We start from the raw sequence: 20,186 nt of genomic DNA, 5'->3' as shown, positions 1-20,186 counted from the left end.
GTGTGTGTGTGTGTGTGTGTGTGTGTGTGTGTGTGTGTGTGTGCGTTAGTGTGTGTGTGTTAGTGTGTGTTAGTGTGTGTGTGTGTGTTAGTGTGTGTGTGTGTGTGTGTGTGTGTGCGTTAGTGTGTGTGTGTGTGTGTGTGTGTGTGTGTGTGTGTTGTGTGTGTGTGTGGTTGTGTGTGTGTGTGTGTGTGTGTGTGTGTGCGTTAGTGTGTGTGTGTGCGTTAGTGTGTGTGTGTGTGTGTGTGTGTGTGTGTGTGGTTCTGAATGAAGGCCTTGGCCTTGATGAAGTTCTTTAAAGCTGCTAATTGTATTTCATTCATATTTCATGGTCGCAGAGGGACGGACAGTTTGTTGAGGTGTGTGTGTGTGTTTGTGTTTGTGCGTTTGTGCATCTCTAAACCACGGCCGTGTGAAGCCGATGGGACCGAGTCTGCTTTGAATTCGTCCACCATGACAGCCGGAGCTCATGGGGATGCAGATTTGTCTCTTTATAGATATTCATGGAGCGTTTATGATCCTCCCACTGGTCAAACTGAGACCTGAGAGGATACGGGCGCCGCCATCTTGTGACTGTTTGTAAAGATGAACGTTGGAACTGCTCCTCTGCAGTGGAGCCAAAGCAAGTAGAGCCCCCCCTGGTGGCTGGGTGGGTTTCTGTCATTTGAGGTAGTTAATATAATGTTGATTAATGTTCACGTGTCACGTTTTTGTTTTTGCTTTAGTTCACTGGCGACCGCCAGTTGCCATGCCAACCGCTCCGTAAAGAGGTCCCGTGAGAGTTAAAAATAAATAAATAAAATAAAAACAAGTTCAGTGTATAATCCAACATTTCCTTGTAGCTGGTGGAGGTGGAGCAGAGCGTATGATTAATTAAACGGAAACACTGGTGAGTCTGGAGGAAATGTGGGCGTGGCTTTGATATCGTGGCTCCACCTACGGACCGTACTGATCAGACTCACAAGCTGGCGCCGCACATGTCCCCGGGGAAAATGGCATCAGTTTGACCAATAAGAGGAAGAGGAGACATGAAGGAGACGTGTCCATATTTATATACGATCCACGGTGGAGACGTGTTTAGTCCATATTAATTGTTCCCACAGTTGAGTTGAGACGTCTGAATGTCCAAATCAAGTCCTGATCTTTTAATATCGAGGTCCGATCTGATCTTAAATGTGTTTAATTTCCTCTCCTGGACATTCATAAAGCCTTTTCTTAACTTGAGTGGTTTAAGTACGTATGTATTACAACTAACTGATGTAGACAATCAGTCACAGTGTAGATGTTATTGATATTTGTCCAAATTTGAGAAGCTACAACCGCTTCTTTTTGAATAACTTCTCAAACAACAGATCCGTTTCCTTTTCAGCTTTTATATGAGATGTATATTTGATTAGCAATTTTGACGAGAGCTGCAAAAATCTCCCAATAAAAGTGGCCTTTAAACAAACCACTCTGCTGCTGCCTTAAATGAAATGCTAGGAATTCAGATAAATGGCGCTTGGATAATTTTCCATTTAAAGTCGTTAACGTCTGCTAGCGAACAAAGAGCGGCGGCAGCAGCTTCGATGATGTGGAGTCAGGACTGATGGACGGAGAGTGGGCAAATGATAAGACATTAGATTAGTTGTGATGGGAGGGATGAACAGATTGATCTATTGATGCGGCGCTGCCGGTTCGACCTTGAGTTCCTCCGTGACACAAAGGTTCGGTCGAGTCGTCGCATCTACCTCCAATTATCCAACCAATCACCCGAAAACCTACGACTCTCTCAAGGTTCTCCCCCAATGAAGAGCCAGCTTTGTTCTCATCAACACATCAGATTTCCTCATGAGATCAGTGATTAAGCTCTGCTGCTCTCCGCTGCCATTAAACACTAAGTTATCTAACTCTCAAAGAGACGTTTGGCGTCTTGGTCTGTGGTTTCCACAGTCATAACCCAGTCAGGAAACTTCCAGAGAGATAAAATGTTCCTCTGATTAGTGCTGCTTCTCTGCAGGCTATTCATTTTTTGGTCACTAGTTTTCTTGGCGCTGGGAGACGATGCCGTGGTGACGCCCTTTTTTCCAAGAAAAGTGGCAGAACATTTTAGTTTGCACCCGAAAACTTGAACCCGGCATTGAACCGGGGTTTTCTGTTGGTGCCGTCCACTCCTGTTTACAAAGACAACTTGCCCCTGAGCTAATTAGCATCAGTTTTACCATTAGCACTGGTCTCACCATTGGTTTGGGCATTAGCATAACAACTGGTCTCGCCGTTACCTTTGGTCTCTCCATTAGCGTAGCCATTAGCACGTCTGGTCTCACTGTGTGTTCTACTAAGTTTTCATTGGAGTCAAGTTGGTCATCAGTCGTTGACCTTCTATAGAGCGGGAAAGTATATTTCATCCTGATTCGCCTCCTACTCGACTGTGAGATGAGTCTTAACGGTGATTCTAGTTGGAAGCTCTAATTTAAAATGTTCTACATGACTGTGTGACTGACCTCTGACCGTATAAAAGCCACGTTAGGACGGATTATCTTCCAGGGCAGTGCTGTTTTATATCAGTAATTCCTACAGACTCTCAGTTACCGCTGAAAATCAGGCCTCTTTTCTCTCCCATGAAAGGGCCAGCTGAAATAACCTGAGGTAAAACTCAGTTTCACAGAACTCTTATATAACACGGGTGAGATTTGGATCTCTATAAGCTTAAGAGGGAGCTGCTGGAAATAGCCCGGCACTCTCAGAAGAGCTGGGTCATACTACCAGCTGTGTTAATGATGCATTAGCACCACGAGGTGCCCACACAAAGGCATCCTTTGATCAATCATTTAGCATCCACACACTCTTATGTTGAAACACACACAAACAGAGTTGGCAGTTTTTTTGTGCTGCATGATGACTGTGTGCCTGAGGAGGGGGGTCACGGGGACTCGAAACCAGGTCGCTTTCATTTTCCGAGCGCCGCCGCCTTAAAAGAAAACGGTCTCGTAACTTTCGGTCCCCAGTGTTTCTTCCAGGAAGATGTGTAGTATCCAGGGACCATTAGCGTGTCAGGTGTTTCTTCTTGTTTAAATCTGCTGGAAAAGAAACAAAATCATGCTGGTACTGACCTAATTACCATCATCGCCCAGCGGCCAGTGAGATTAAACACTAGAGCTGCCACCCACAACCACGACGGCATCGAGTAGTCCTGACCTGCTGGAGTAAACCAAGCTAATAGCAGATAATCACAGCACAGAAGCATCTAAGAAGCAGTGGGTGGAATTTGAGGTTCTACAATTAAGACGAAACAAGTACCAATAAAAACAAGGACGTGCAACAGATTGGCTGAATATAAGGAGTTATTATCTGCAGCAGAGGAAACGATATGGTTGCTGGAGTAGAGATGAAGCTGCAGAAATCTGTGTGTTAACGTCCTGGCATTCATCAAAAACAACTTAAAAATGAAATGAAATGACGTGTTTGTTGGAGAATAACCTTTCCCTCATTCTGAGGAGAAGTTTTAAAGCTCAGTCCGTCTCCGTCTTTGTCTCACTCCAACAAACTCCAGCTAATTCAACGGTCAAAGAGGTGGACTGTGAGTGGAGCTGAGGCTAAAGACGACACTTGCAATTAGAAATAATAAACCACCACCTGTCAATCAAAGAGGCCACACCCCTTCACTCTGCAGAACCCCCCCCCCCAACCCCGATGAAGTTCTTCATGTATGGAGCAGTTAGAAAGCTAGAAACATGGACGTCTATGGAGACTGACTCACTGTTGGAGCCTCTGGTGGACAATAGAGGAACTGCAGCTCAACTTCTTTTGTTTTTATTCTTGCGGAACATGAGTTGAGGTTTAATCTTTGGAATAATACGTAATCTGCTCATGTCCTCCAGCAGGACAGGATCATGTGTAGGATAAAGGTTTGATTTGGGTTTGGGGAAAGTTTTTTATCTTCATTACAAAAAGATTAAAAAAAAGCTTCCCAGATAAATGTGGCAGGTTTTGTGACCCATCCATCCACCTCAACCTCCTCCTCCACACATGGAGTTTACTGCTGTAAATCAACTACAGGCTCTCGTCACACATCATCCTGCAACAGTGACTAAATATACATATGTACATATATATATATTTACGTCTGGAACAAAGTAAAGTGAGTTTGGTTGTAGTTTGGTTTTGGCCGACCCTCTTTCTCAGCTCCGTTCCCTCCAGTTTGCCCTTGTTCCAGTAAAACGTCTTCAACCCCTCCTATTAGCACACTTGGCTCCTTCAAATTTGCCTTTCCTCCTCCTAATTTGTCATTTCATTTCCCAAGACGTCGCCTCATTACCTTCTTTTTTTTTTTTCCGTCTCAGAGTTGCTTCGTGTCTTTCCTCGACACCCTTTCTTCCTTCCCTCCCTCCCGTCCACTCGTCCCCTCAGAAGCCGAACCTCCTCCGTCAGTGCAGTCACAGCGACGGTTTGCGGTTTGCTTTGCCCTTGACGGAGGATGGAGGTAAAAATCTGAACCCTCCAGTGAACCCTGCCTCACCCCGAACGTCCACTCCAGTTACTCCGGTGTCACTTTCAGAGGAGAGCAATAGCGTCCCGACCTGGTCCGAACAGGAGGAGGAGGAAGAAGAAGAAGAAGAAGAAGAAGAAGAAGAAGAAAGGGATCCTGGGAGCTTTTTCTTTTTTTTTCTAAAATGAATCCCTCTAATAATGGAGGAGGAAAATGTTTGTTTGTTTTTGTAAATCTACGCTCACCTGCGTCTCAGAAGGAAAATTTGCAAATCACTGTTGTCTCTGCTGCGGTTGTGTTGTTTCCTGTGTAATTACGGAGCGCTCCAAACAATCCCCTGCACACAAATACTGTACTAGTAATTACAAGGGTGCATGGAGCCCAACAAAATGGGATGCAGCCAAGCGGCATATGACTCCCCTCGTCAGAACTTGGCCCGGAGTCCTCAAGGCCGATTCAGTGATGCAGCGAAACATGACTCTGGTGTGTTTTCTCTTTCTTCTTCTTTTTTTTTTTCTGTTTCTCGCTGTTGGAATGAAACGCTCGCGCCTGCAGCTCCCTACCACTCTTCATCCACTCCTCCTTCCCTCCTCTGTCTAGTTTCTCCTCGGCCTCTTTGCTGTTGATCTTCAGCTCTTTCTCCTACTCACTCTTCCTATATACGTGCTTCTCCTCCTCCTCCTACACTCTTTTCTTTTTCCTCGCGCTCTATCTGCCTTCCTGCCTTCTCCTTCTTTCTCCCCTATGACGCCAGCTGAGTCTCTGGCAAAGGATTTTAAGAAAAGTGGAAGATGAATTGAGTCTGATGTTAGAGGCTGTGTGAGGGTCGACTATTGATCGGTTTCTCTTTGGTATAAACAGCAGCATCCTCTACATAGAGTCACATATGTAGCCCTGGTTCATGTGACGTAATGGAAGAATTGGACTGTCCACACTGGGACATCCTGGACCAGTCCACACTCACAGATTCTCAGAGACGTCCAATCATGTTTATTTTTGAAGTTAAACGTCCTAGAGTTGGCCTCCTGTAGCTTCCTTAAGTCTCCTGTATTTCAGAAATGTTCTGCCACAAACTCCCTGACTCTCTCTGGGTTTAGATCAGTCTCCAGGAAACTTGTCTCTTCTGTTAAACATTGCAGATCTGTTCAGATCTTCTTCTACAAACATCTCACCAGTCACTGACGAATGTCTCGATCAGTGATCGTGATTAGACACTGGACTCTGGTTCTTCTCTTTCTTCTTTTTCTGGAAGTTTTAGCAGCTTTAACTTTAGCCAACCATCATTAGAAGAGAAGAAGAAGAAGACGGCGCTACATGGATGTGGTTTTGGTTCGTGGCAGATCTAAAATAAAGAGCAGCTAAAGCTCCTAGAGACGAGCGAATTTATCACGATTACGATAAAAATCATGATAAAAAACATTAGAATCCATGTTTTTGACCAGTTCTAGTCAAATAAGCTGCTTCATTAGAGGTTTAAGAGACAGGTCTGAAATGTGAAAACATCAGTTTTTATCTTTCTGTCTCATATGGAATGGACAGACTAATTTATATTTTAATTTACCATAAGGTGAACAGATTTATGGAATGACATCTGGGGACATTTAGAGCTTAGAGATAAAAAACAAAAATAAAAGAATTAAATGTCATCATGATGAAATGAAGAAACAGGGACAATTACAGTTTCATCTATTTATTTCATATTTAAACATATTTAAACTTCTACGTCTGTAACGTACACCGTGTACCGTAAAAACTGTATAACTGCGCAACATTTTTTTTCTCTGGGACATCAGTTTTTATCCGGGGGACAGGTCGTCCAAAACGGGGACTGTCCGTCTAATTTCCCGGAGGACGTCTCCTGACTCATTTACTGTCTCTCATCGTTCTCCTAAATTTGATGTGTTGCTATCCTTTAGCTATTAGCTTAGCATATGGGAGACGTTTGCTCCACATTCTGATTCTGAACCAGAGCCTCGTTTATCCACAGGTCAGACACGTCATCCTCTTTTATTGTCATCGTGTTGTTTCTGATGGTGAATCATGGACAATAAATTACTAAAATGAAGAACTAGTGAAGAACAGTCCGGCTGAAGCCAATTATCAACCAATTTGAAAATCCCTGGATGAAGAAGGGAATTTAGCGGCTACCTGTCAGTATTTAAACCGGCTCCAGATGAATGCGTCATTAAATAAAATCCATCTCATCATCCCTCATAGTTTCCTGCTTCTGTTGGTTTTGAGCTTTTTTTTCTTAATTAAAAGCTTTGAATTAAACAAAACTCTTAACAACATAAAAATTAGTTTCATCACATGAAATCTGGTGATACGGCGTCGGTGGCAGGATTTTTACTTTACAAATTAAAGACAATTCACACGGGATTAAAAAAAATAGGAAAAAATAGTGCAGTGAGAAGAAGGAGGCTTTAGGTTTTTAATGATCACGTTGTGTTAAATCAGGTGTTTGGAGGCAGAGGTTCAGATTCTCTCTGGGTCTCGTCTCAATTTTTAGTTTAGTTTAGTTTAGTTTAGTTTAGTTTAGTTCTGTGGTTTAAAGTGTTCAGGGACGATGCACATGAATTGTTTCTGGGTCTAAAGTTGTGGTTTGTTCCAGGACGTAGCGGCTAGTTGTTGTTTCCCTGTGGGTTGATCAGCTAATCTTTCCACTTGTACTTTATTTGCTTTATGAGGAAACCTCATTAGTGGGAAGCAGCCGTAAGCAGCAATGTAAATGCATGAGAGTTATAATAACATAGGATTAGTTCAGTCTCATTGCACAACGTCGCGGTTCAGACGGATCTCTGGATCCTCTGCAGCGATAAAAACTTTGGTCTCGTCTACGGGCGACGAGACGCTGATGGAGGCTGAGAGAAGGAATTATGTCTGACGTTAAACGACTCACGGGACGAATAAGACACGACAAATAATAATTAAATGCTGAAACGCGTTCTTTCCTTTGTTGTTTTCACCTTTTTTAAAGCTTCACCTTTACCGATAGAAACCTTATTTCATTATATGTTCTCCTCATCTCTTCCTTTTCTTTCCCATCGATCCCTCTCTCTTCATCCCTCTATCTCGTCCTCTTCATTCCTCCTCTTCTTCTCATTTTCTTTCTTTGTCGTCTCTTTTCTCTTCCCGTCTGCCGGGCCGTGGCCTATTTAAAACGTCTTCCTCTTTGTGCCTGTTCTCTTTCATTAGTTTTTAGACTCTTTATCTGTATCTTTATCTCTGCACTCGTTCTCCTCCTCCTCCTCCCATTTACCTGCTTTTTTCCCTTTTGTCCTCCGTTTATTTTTACTCTTTTCTTCCCATATTTATTCATACCTGTCTCTCCTTTCTTTCCTCTCCCTCCCTGTCTCTGTCTCCGTCTCTCTGTTCTATTGTGAGGATGATAGCTGTCAGGAGATCTCATCACTGAGTCTCTCTTATTACATGATTACAGGGTAATTATCCTGTGAAGTTGTCTTTGCCCGAATCTATGAAAGACGCTTAATGTCTTTTTAATGGGGTTTGGAGTTTGGAGACTTTTGTAGTTGCTGTGGACTCTTCAATTTATTGCATTTACATGTGATTGGCCTGGAACAGAGTGTCCCGATTAAGTGGCGCTCCCATTTATTGTCATTTTTAAGCGTCTCTGTCTCATCACCAGTCGTCAGACTTCCTTCGTCTGTAACTTCTTCTAACGCGACGCCCAAACCGACACCTGGGTCGGACCTGACGTGAGAAAATATCAAATGTCATGACTGAAACCTCCCTAAAATGACCAGAGCTGCTTCAGACGGTGCAGGACTGTCGATGTTTTTCTGTTTTTCGTGTTTTCTCTCACAAACAAGGCTAAAATATGTTAGAAAACATGTATTTTTCCCAATTTGTACCTTTTTTTTTTTTTTTTTTTTTTTTGAAAATCAACTATTTATCTAGTGAAACTTGGCAGATAGTGTTAACTAATCAGTGAACTAACTTATTGGAATATTACTGAAAATATTTTTTTTATTATAATTTTCTTCCAAAGAAACAAGAAGAGTTTTATTTTCACAAATAAAAGCCCAAATAATCTACACCTCACAAACAAAACTCAATGTAATTCATTTTCATCCACACCAAACTTTGCACATTGTTGGTAATAAACGTCGATATTAGCGTCGGGTTTTAATCTTCATTTTCCAGTTTAGTGCCACATTATTAGACGAGTGTTGGTGTAAAAATGGTTTTAAATACAGTTTGTGAGCTGCAGCAGCTTCACCCAGTTTGTATAAAACTTAATAAACTCTGTGGTTGTTTTGCATAAATGTGTTCGAGCTGCACCTCAATTTTAATGATTGCATATCTAATATCTAAAGATGTTTGTTTAAGATTCAAGAACTTTATTCGACATTTTGTGCACAGACGAGCAGGATACACCAGGAATTTTAGTGCAGAGTTCCTCAGGAGTCAGTGTGAAAGAAAAATGTTTCGATAATACTCTGTACTGGGTTGTTTCGGTCGATACTTTGAAAGTATCAAATACTACGGTGCTAACATGTGTTTTCCTGTCTCTCTGTCTGTGTTTGCGTCCACAGCTCGAGCTCCGCTGCCGTCTGTGATGCCCTCCCATGACGCCAAGGTCGGTAGCTGACGCTGCCGGTGAGCGGGAGACGCCACTGCACAACCGGTCCTGGGCCGGTGCCGTCGGCTGGTTCTTGCGCATCCTCTCGCACGCTGGAGACTCCACCTCCGCCCACCCACCAGAATCCACAACCAACCGCTGAGACCTTCCCCGGTAAGACCCCCCTGAAAACCGTCACACTGACGTCCTCGGCCAGAAGCACCAGCAGCAGCAGCAGCAGCCAAAAACATCGTCAACCCAATCAGCGACACCAGCACCGCCATCGTCACCACCAGCATCGGCAGCCATCATGTCCAGTCGTAGAAAGTCGTCCACCCCCTGCATGGTCCGGGTTGTCAGCGACGCCCTTGACGAACAGGACGACCCGGAGGAGGTGATGGATATGGAAATAGTGATGGGTAACGACATGGCAGAAAAAGAACTCTCAGAAATATCTGAATCTACAGAAAGCAGTCAAGACAGCCGGCAGGACAATCTCGAAAATCCAAATCTTGAGCCATTAGAACAAGAGGAGGAGTCTGGTAAAGATCAACCTCCTGACACTGAAGATGTAGAAGCGCGAGGGGAGAAGGACGAAGCAGAATCCGACCCGGCCTCCCAGAAAAAGCAGTCTAAAGGGTACGAGTGCAAATACTGCCCGTTTTCAACGCAGAACCTGAATGACTTCAAAGAGCACGTGGACTCCAGCCACCCGAACGTCATTCTCAATCCTCTGTACCTCTGCGCTGTCTGCAACTTCAACACCAAGAAGTTTGACTCGCTCACCGAGCACAACGAGAGCCAGCACCCGGGTGAGACCAACTTCAAGTTCAAGAGGATAAAAAAGAACAATCAGACTATCCTAGAGCAGACAATCGAAGGCAAGAACAATTCAGCTGAATACGAACAGACAAATGAATCTGGTGAAAGAAACGGTAGCTCCGTGTTTCCATCGTGCATATCGACCACGGTGAAAACTCCGGATAGTATTCGGTCGCTCTGTGGTGGTGGTGAACTGAACAGTCATCTGGAAAACTTCATCCAGAAGGATCAAATCACAGCAGTGAACATCAATGGAACGGTCATCATCCCCGAACCCACCATCCTGCAAGGGCTCTCCCATGTCACACCCATGCTCCAGCGCCCACCCAACTTTAACTCTGTACCAAAAATAGCCGTTCCCTTGAACACCACCAAATACAACCCTTCTCTAGACGACAACCTGACGCTGATCACCTCCTTTAATAAGTTCCCTTACCCAACGCACGCCGAGCTGTCGTGGCTTACGGCGGCTTCCAAGCACCCGGAGGAACAGATCAAGGTCTGGTTCACCACCCAGCGGCTCAAACAAGGCATCACCTGGTCCCCAGAGGAGGTGGAGGAAGCCAGGAAGAAAATGTTCAATGGATCCATCCCTCCTGCCCATCACACATTCACCGTCCTGCCTACCAGCCCCGTCTCTCAGTCCTCGGTCAAATCCACCCAGCAGCCTATTGTCCACACGACGGTCGAGCATCCAGGTCACGTCCGGGTGACGTCGTCCAATGGGCTAACAGTCGTCACCACCACGAGCGCTCCAGCCGGCGTCGCCATTGGCTCCGGTCACGCCCCCAAGCGTTCCCTGCCAACGCACCTCGCGTCGGTTTTTGGTCCAGAGTCTAAGCGTCCCGTCATGGCAGTCGCCCCCCATCCTGGCGACCCTAAAGACAAGATCCTGATGGCTCCTCCGCCGCCGCCTCCTCCCCAGAAAGACCGCCTCCCGATGGCTCCACCTCCCGTTCCCATGGAGATGAAGAGACCTGTAGCAGTCCCTCTGGCAACCACAGAAATGAAGAGGCCATCGGCTGCTGTGCCTTTAATGCCACCGCCATCATCTTCACCTTCTTCGTCATCCAAAGGGAAGATTCTCTCGGCGTTAGGAAGCCCCAAAACCAAGCCGGTGGTGTCTCTGCCCTCCATAGTCTTTCCAGAGTCCTTAACGAGGCCAACAATTGCGCCAGTGCCGCCGCCTATCTTTGCCCCTCCGTTTAAAACGTCCTTACTTGTTCCTCGTGCAGCGCCCATCATTTCCAAAGAGAAACTCCCCAACGCTCTGACCTTGCCGGCTGCTGATCTGAACCTGCAGAACTCCCCTCCACTCATTAACACGCAGATAAGGAGGCCCCCCATCATCCAGTCCATTCGCGCTCCAGTTAAACAACCATCCCAGATTCCAGCGTTCCCTTTGGACGGAAAGAAGCTTAAAGATCAACCAGGAGTGGAGCTGAAAACCGGCTACACCAGGGGAGACAAGGTGTTGAGTCCTCTGGCCGAGGCCAATGGGACGTCTCGCATGGACGGTAAGTGGCTCCATGACCAGACCTCTCCGACTCGCAACAATGGACTCATACACCTGGATGTTGTGGAGACGCCAGCGGCACCAAAAACTGATTTTCAACAAAAGTCTAATGTCCTGACTCAGTTCCCGCTGCTGGAGAGGATGAAAGGAAAAACGGCAAAACAACTGAAAGTCTTGGAGGAGAACTTCTTGCGGAACAGTTTTCCGTCACACACCGACGTGGACAATCTGGCGTCCTCCACCCGCCTGTCTCATCAGGAAATTGACAGCTGGTTCGCGGAGCGCCGTGCACTTCGCGACAACCTTGAACAAGCCCTCCTCAACTCCATGGGCACCAAGAGGATGGGCATCACCGAGAAGCAGCTGCATCAACAGCTGAATGGGATTCACAAACCAAGCACAGGTGTGGGCCACCTTAAAAGCCCTCCTCCTCCACCTTCTCACGCCCTCTCCATCATGGCTACCGGCGCTATTGCACCTTCCGCCCCCATCCCCAACTCCTGCTCAGTGCCTCCAGACGGCCGGTCCCTGGCGCTCCTCAAGGACGATTTTGCTCAAACGCGGTGGCCTTCCCCTGAGGAGATCAGCCAACTCGAAGGTCGGACAGGGCTGGCTCGCACCGAACTCGCCCGCTGGTTCGGCGGCGGCGGCGGTGGAGGCGCCATGGAGCTGACGGAACTTTTTCACAACAACGGAGTGAACGGAGGGCAGGGGCCGCCGGTGGGCTCCCCCGAAAACACTCCCGCCAGCATCATCCAGCGCTGTCAGGAAGGAGCCCTAACGAACATCAACAGCAGTAAGATGCTGGAGGTGGAGTTGGGCTGGTTGATGGAGCAGCGCACCAACAGCCAACAGCATGAGGAGCTCCAAGACCGGTTTGTTGGCAGGTACTTTATTTAGATGTTTTAAGTCTTACATGTGTTCTGTTGTGGGCGGCACAGTACTGACACCTCACAGCAAGAACGTTCTGGGTTCTAATGTCTGTGAACGTTCTCAGTCAACCAGGTCACGGTTTGTATCCAGAATATGTTTAAAAAAAGAAAATGGACTTGTTGAGACAAGCGAAACATCTTGTAAAGTCCAAATGACTTTTTTTTAAACGCCTTTTGGATTCTGGGTTCTAATCCCTTAGAACATGTTCGCCCTGAATTCTGCATGGGTTCATGCCCGTTCATTGTTTATTCTTTATAGGTCTGGGTCTTGTTCAAGTTTTATATGACGCCGGAGCCAAGCTGGTACTTTTGAAACCGCTGCCGGTGTTTAAAGAAAGAAAACATACAAATTTTGTCCAAAAACGTTTTTTTTTTTAGGCATTTTGTGATGTAAGTTGGACAGAATATTAATTTAAATAATACAAATACAACTAAGACTAAGAAATAAATGAACCAATATAAAATCAGACTCATAATAATAATAGTAAACCAGTTTTAATAAAATGCTATGTGTGGTCAGATGTTGAATCTAATTCCAGGTGATTCCTCCTCGTTGCATCTTTAGAGGCGAAGTCCAGACAAACTTTAGACAAACGTTTGGTCTTCATCTGTAATTCACTTCATCAGTAATTAAAAATTCACTGGCAGCCAAACAAAGCACCCAAATCTGAGTTGCTTTTCAGTCGTGTTACTAGAGTTAGAGTCAGCACCGTTAGCATTATGGTACTGAGTGTCAGGACCTATCCCAGTATCTAAAGTGGTTACAGAAAATGAATGTTGTGATTTTCAGATTTGATGTTGATTCAAAAGGTGCTGGTTAAATGTTAGGAAATTAGGAAACAGGCAGTTATTAGTGTGTGTCAGTTTTTTGTTGGTTTGGCAAATGCGATTCCAAAAAAAACCAAATGAACAAAAAAGCTTAGAAGAGACGTACGCAGTTCATAATTAGCCCAGTAAGAAAACAGACGATGCTTAGAAAGGGTCGTGAACTGCAGCTGAGATAAATTTAACATTTACATGAACAGAAAACATAAAAATATTTTTCTCTTTGGTCGTAGCACTCAGGGTCGTATTTATTTAATTTGGTGACAGTGTTGTTTAGATTCTTTGGTGCTGGGGTCGGGCTGATAAGTGTAGAGTTCAGGACAGGGTTTAAATCATCTTAAATTCAAAGAGACTATGTTGATTCACAGAATGAGAAACTAAAAGGAGCAGACGGAGGAAACACTACAAAACTCCAGAACCAATGACGATGCTAGTTTTAGGTAAAATCTCTAAAAGAAGCTGAATCAAATGAATTGAGGACATGAATAACCACTCCTGTGATGAGCAGTGGGAGATGAGATGAAGAACAAGAAAGCAACAAAACCAAAATAATCCTTGGAAAAATCTGAATCAGAATCTTTTTTGTCATTATACAAAAACTAGTTCTCATCTTTGTTTCCTTCTTTGTTGTCATCTTCCTCTTCATGTTGTCGTTATTGTTGCCTTTGAGGACGTTTGATTGGATTTGGACCCAACCAGGTGTTGGACACAGATCCACCGTGGTCATAGTGTCCTCTGGACTAAAACCATCCCCACAACACGTCCATCAGTTCATAACTTTATAATTATTAGTAAACTGACCCGTTACAGTAACTTCATCCAGGCTGGAAACAGGCGTGAACATCAACAGTTTAATGCTCCAAGTCCTCGGTCTTTAAAGGCGTGAGAACGAGGATCTGCACTTGGATCAATGCAATGAGCTTGTATGTTCATCAAGGCATCAGTAACACCTGTGCACCGCTCCTGCTCAGGTGGGAGATGTAGTTCAAAAGCAGAGTGTGTAGTTCTGCACCGGTAGATTTCAGGTGCTTCACAAGAACCCAAGAACCAAGCACAGACAAACAAAACTACACAACAGAGGAAATATATATGTATACGTATTAGGGCAGAGCATCCAGTGTTGGATGATGGATTTGTACTCAAATAAAATCCATTTGTTTGAGTTCCACTTATATTTTAGGATATGTAAGAATTAAAATAAGTATTGTTTAATAACTGTGGATGTATCTGCAGCATTAGCTGATGTTTGCATTAAAAGCAGCTAATAGAGGTGATTTATTCTGACTTGAAGGGTCTGAACATGACTGTGATGATGATTTGGTTCTTGTGGTAGACAATAAGGTGGAGAGGTTATAGGTTCAATCCCTGGAATGAGCCACAGACACTGAAGCTCAGTGACTGTAAAGAGCTTTGAGCTCCAATAGGTAGAAAAGCTCTGTATGAAAACACCATCTACCAGCAGACAATAGTCTGAATGACAGAGCTAACGAATGCTAACTAAGACAAATGCTAACATGAGAGAAACTGACTGCAGACGTCTCAACACTAATGGAACATAACACAATAATCTCCGGGTCAAACTCTGCGTCCCACAAGTTATTTGCTGCCTCCAGAACTCAGTTAAGATTAAATATATATATATGTTTGACAAAAAATAGCGATGCCTGTCACTCAATCCAGGCAGACGCACAAATGTTCACTGAGGTCACATGAGGAAAGGCAGCTTTCTGATTGGATGTTTGTACAAATCAGTATTTGTTTGAAATAAGCATTTGTAAAAAAACAAAAAACAAACACACGTTATTGAAGACACTTGCATTGGTCCACGTGTGCAGATCCTCTTTTTCACACACGTGTTCGTGTGGTTTTGTGGCACAGGTTCTGTCTTGGTCATGAATGTGGTGATTTTAATGAACTTAAAATATGAAGTTCACCACAACAGTTCGACAAAGACGCCGAATGAATCCCCAAAAAGCGCTGATCTACGCGGCCTCGTTTGTTACTTTATGAGAAGATGAAAATTAACGTGGTTTGTCATAAAAATTGTCGATGTTATTTACAGTAAACAGCCACAGACGGCGCCATCCAGAGGATGATTAGTTCTCTCCCCGGTAGCTTCTTCCTCCTCTGCGGTGACCTGAGCGTCCAAAATAAATATTTGCTTTGTGCCGTTGTTTTCTCGTTGCCACATTAACATGGTTTTCAGGACATTAACCTACAAATCGACAGGACTTTATTTAGTCTGCCGTCTTCTCCGGGAACCGGGGACTTGTTTGGCCAAATAACACCGCCATTAAATTGGAAACCAATATCTCCAGAATAATTTGGGCGAGCGTTTTATTCTTCCCACGAGTCAGCTCCGGGTTCAGTCTCTGAAAAACACCGACAGCAGCACAATGAAGCCAAATGAAATCCTCCCGGTTCGTGTTGATTTCATACGTCGACACAGAGAATCAGCGGCAGGTTTTCGTTTCTTAAGTCTGATTTAAAGCACCGCATTTATCACAGCATCACGGACCCAGAGTCCACGTTACACAAAGACAAGTTTCTCCTTCACAATAAAATCATGTTGATTACTAGTTTTTCCTTATTATAATTAAAAAATCTCCCACTCATGACCCACTAGTGTTAAATGTAATTGGGGCCAATCACCTCAGTGGCTCAAGATTGAATTTGAACAACAATCATTCTTTTAACTGTTATTTATTTATTTTAAATGTCCACTCTAGTCGTGTTCAGAGTGTTTCTCACCTACTACGACGAACAAACACGTTTAATGAGACACATAAAAAATAAAAAATAAAGAAACATAAATGAGTTTCGTTTCCTGTTAACCTGGTGTCGCCCTGGTTCCACCACCAGACTGAGGCAGCAGAACGAGCTGAAGAACGGGGGACAGAACGGGGGACAGAACGGGGGAGTCATGGGAGGAGCGCGGGACGTGTTCGGGAGCTGGCTGGAGGACGGACACTCGAGGAGAGGACGGGACCTCCTCCTGGACCGGGACAGGAAGATGGCGGAGGACGCGTCTGGGAGGTTGACTGGATAAACGGTGAGAGGGTCCTCGGCTTTGTCCTCGTCTTTGTCCTCGTCTTTGTCCTCGGCTTTGTCCTCGGCTTTGTCCTCGGCTTCTCCGGGATCCAGGACTTTAAGCTGTAACATCAACTCTTCTCTTCATGTTCACGTTGCATGTTTTTATTTTATTTTCTTATGACATCCAACAGAAAACGTACATTAAGGAGCAAGAAGGACAATCGAAAAGAAAGTAAAATTAAGATTAACAATCTTAATAAAACACAAAAAACAATTACAATTAGACAAACAATTAGAAAAGAAATGTATTGATAACAATAATTATACTAATAGCAAACAGATAAATTAGTGAATGAGGAGAAATAAAAACACACATGTTACGAGGTGACAACAGGTTGAAGCACCCGTGTGTTAAATTACCGTAACGCACCGTGTTCTGAATTACCGTAACGCACCGTGTGTTAAATTACCGTAACGCACCGTGTGTTAAATTACCGTAACGCACCGTGTCTGAATTACCGTAACGCACCGTGTGTTGAATTACCGTAACGCACCGTGTGTTGAATTACCGTAACGCACTGTGTTTTTGCTGTTGACACAATTCAAAGTGTGGCTGCTTTTATCTGGATCAACTTCTTGACATCTCGAGAGTTTAACTAACTTAACCAACAAATTCCTCCAAACAACTCTCTCTCTCTCTTTTGTTTCCAGTTTCCCATCGTTCATCCACACTTTGAATTCCCTCCGTCCGTGAGTTACGGTAATTTAAATACCGTAATGCTTGTTTTTTATGCGCAGGTGAATGTTCTAATTTATTTCCTGAGTTGATTCAAGTTTCTGGTTTAGTCCCCACACACTCTCTGTGTAGCTGTGAGAGTTTTGGCTACAACTGATTTCAGGAATATTTTGGGGAGTAAACTGCTCTCGTCGAGGCCTAAAATAGCGGCAGACCCCCCGTCGGTGCTGGTGGTGATAGATAAAAGCCCCCGCCTGGGGTAAAGAGTGATGACAGAGTGAGCAGCTCGTTCCCTCCGTCTGTTCTGACAGGAGACTGAACGTCTCAATGTTTCTGCTTTATCTCATCAGAATAGAGTCGCTTCAGGACGATTTCCTCCAGACACAAACAGACACAAACAGACACAACCGGGCGGGGGGGGAGTTTCTGAAGGATTGTTTTCTGATTCGGCGTCTGACAGTTTAAAATCAATAATCAATATGCAGCGTTTTGATTCGCGGCAGCGAGTGAAGGTTCAGCAAATAAAACGCTGCCTCCTGTCAGTTCAACACTTTCACTTCAGTTATAAATAAAAATAAGATCAACTTTTATTTATGCCTCAGTGGAGGGAAAAAAAAAAAAAAAAGGTTTTTGTTGCAGGTCCCAACAAGTGAAAAATGATGTGAAGCATATTTTATAAATGCTTCATGTGTTTCTTTTTTATAGCTCTAATAACAGAAAGTGAAACTTTACTCAGAATCAGAATCAAATACTTTATTTATCCCCAGAGTTTCTCACAGCTGCTCCAATAAACGAGGATAAAAATACACAAATACACAAAATTATCTATAAAGGAAAGAAGGAAGGAAGGAACCATGAAGGACAGCACATATGAGTGTGTTTCACCTGGTTAATAAAGTAATAATTGTGATTCCAGTGTCGCTGACTTTCTATAAATTGATATAAACTTTTAATTAAAGATAAACGTTGAAACATTTTCCAGTTTGTGGACGGGATGATAAATTACTACTAGTGGGTGGGACACGATTAAAATAATTAATCTAATTAGTTGGAGGCTTTGTAATTAATTAATCTTGATTAATTGCATTTTAATCACTTAACAATATTTGCCCCAAAAAGATTATTTTTTTTTTAATTATTATTATTATTTAAATGGATTTTAGTGGAAGACTGAAACAAATAATAGACGCAGACATGAATTAAAATATCCCTGGTTTAAAACTGAACACAACTAAAGTAAAAGTAAAGAACCGTGTTGACTTTACGTGGTAAAAAATTATATATATATATATACACACAAATAAAAATAAATTTCTTCTCCTGGTAAATCTAGCACTAATTATTTTGTACATTAACAGTTTGATCAACCAGTCATTTGTTGGAGTTTGGGCTAACGATGCTAACGCTAACAGCTTTACCTTTAGACGGTCGCGTAGGGTTGAAGCGCTTCAGTGGGAAGGAAACTCTTCTTTGCACAGTTTTCACAAAAACGCGCTTTTATCAAGGCTACAGAAAGTTTTTTTTTTAAATTAAACTTTCCTTCCATCAGTGTTAACAACGCACTTTCATCCGATTCCTCCATCTTGGTAGCCGTTAGCCATTAGCCGTTAGCCGTTATCCGTTAGCCGTTATCCATTAGCCGTTATCTATTAGCCGTTATCCGTTAGCCGTTATCCGTTAGCCGTTATCCATTAGCCGTTATCCATTAGCCGTTAGCCGTTAGCTCTGACGTGTGCATCAGCGTAATCAGACAAATATTCTGCTTTGTTTTTAATCCCTGATGTTAGAAGTAATTTCTTGGTCTGATTATTAGAGTTATCGCTTTGACTTCATTTCATTCTCCAGTCACAGTTTAATGTTCATGTTTTTTGTTTCCTTTTAGTAATTTAGACTTTATTTTGTACATGTTAAAATAAGAAGATAGCAAAATAAAGAAACATTAATTTAACAAAACAACATGTTATCTTCAAACTCAAACTTCATGATGATATGTTTAGAGAAAAATAAGAAATAAGGAAGAAGAGGAGGAGGATTTTCATCCTTTATTGTCATTTCAGAAGCTCACAGCTGATTTCATGCACTTTTACAGAAGGTTTTTATTCGTTGTTGCTCTGATTATTATTTTGCATTAATAACGAACTCGCTGTGAATGTTGAGGTTAAATCTATGAAACGTGAGGAGGTTTAATTTCTTTCAAACTTAATTTTATTTTGTTTGTTTGTTTGTTTTTTTTACAGCAGTTTTCAGACGTAGAAGAACAAACTAATCCACCCAGAGAACAATGACAAATCTGAAAGTGAATAAAACTTAAATAAAATAACTGGTTTTCTGGATGAAGAAGATCCTCCACAACCTTTGAGTTTGTTCTGGACAGTATTTGTCTCTGTGTTGATCTGTTGGTGTTAATAATAAATTAATAATTATAATTATAAATTATTAAATATAATAAATTATATTGTTAGATTATATTTGGATAAAGCATATTTGTCTACTTCCATCTTAGTAGGAGTAATAAAAACCTTTAAAATATCTCTTAAACGATTAATCGTGTGTGAACTACTGAATTCATGCAATTAATCGCACATCATGAAAACGTCTGCACAGATTTGATCATTTGATTTCAGCTCTTTCTGTTTACTTATTTATTCAGAGGTTTGAACGTCTCGATGTTAATCTGTCAGACCTGTCATCACGTGAAGCTGTTAAAGCTGATGTGTCTGTGAAAACTTTCCCAGAGCAGCAATGGACTCGCCACCGTTTCCACTCGGACACGTTTAATATTCACACTCTTTATTTTTTATCTCTGCTTTGGTCTCCACCTGCTCCTCAGGGGAAAATACCACGTTCAGTTTCCTAAACCTCAGTTTTCTTTTCTTTCTGCTCGTGATCGTGTTCCTGCATCTTTAAATTAACACATTTATTACGTTCACGTTTATTTGTCTTTATTGAACTTTTTCGTCATTAATCTAAAAGGAAACAGCGACAAAATACAAACGAAATAAAAACTGAGTTAATTAATTTCAGTCAATAAAATGTGATAAATATCAGAGACGTTAACAACAGGAATATTAAACAGAGCTATAAGTCATGTGTAGGAAGAAGCTGTTAGAAAAACATCATGAAGATAAGAATCAGAAAAAACTTTATTTATCCTCGAGGGATAATTAGGACGAAGAACTTGACAAAAAAACAATACGTAAGAAAAACAACATGAATAAAATGTAAAACAGCAGTAATGAAATATATGTCCAGTATTAATCGTGGTGTCGTTC

At 42.8% G+C, this 20,186-nt stretch overlaps 1 protein-coding gene across 1 annotated transcript in view; it reads left to right on the top strand.

Moving 5' to 3' along the window:
- Positions 1–20,186, top strand: part of LOC125019866 (zinc fingers and homeoboxes protein 2-like) — a 95,069-nt gene that overhangs the window by 67,876 nt on the left and 7,007 nt on the right. The window contains exons 3-4 of the mRNA XM_047604868.1: positions 9,025–12,275; positions 16,008–16,197. Coding sequence (XP_047460824.1) covers positions 9,361–12,275; positions 16,008–16,194 — 3,102 coding nt within the window. The 5' untranslated portion in view covers positions 9,025–9,360 and the 3' untranslated portion in view covers positions 16,195–16,197. The remainder of the gene's footprint in view (positions 1–9,024; positions 12,276–16,007; positions 16,198–20,186) is intronic.

The sequence above is a fragment of the Mugil cephalus genome, chromosome 14, assembly GCF_022458985.1.
Source record: "Mugil cephalus isolate CIBA_MC_2020 chromosome 14, CIBA_Mcephalus_1.1, whole genome shotgun sequence".
NCBI lineage: Eukaryota > Metazoa > Chordata > Actinopteri > Mugiliformes > Mugilidae > Mugil > Mugil cephalus.
This window is presented reverse-complemented; position numbering and strand designations above follow the sequence as displayed.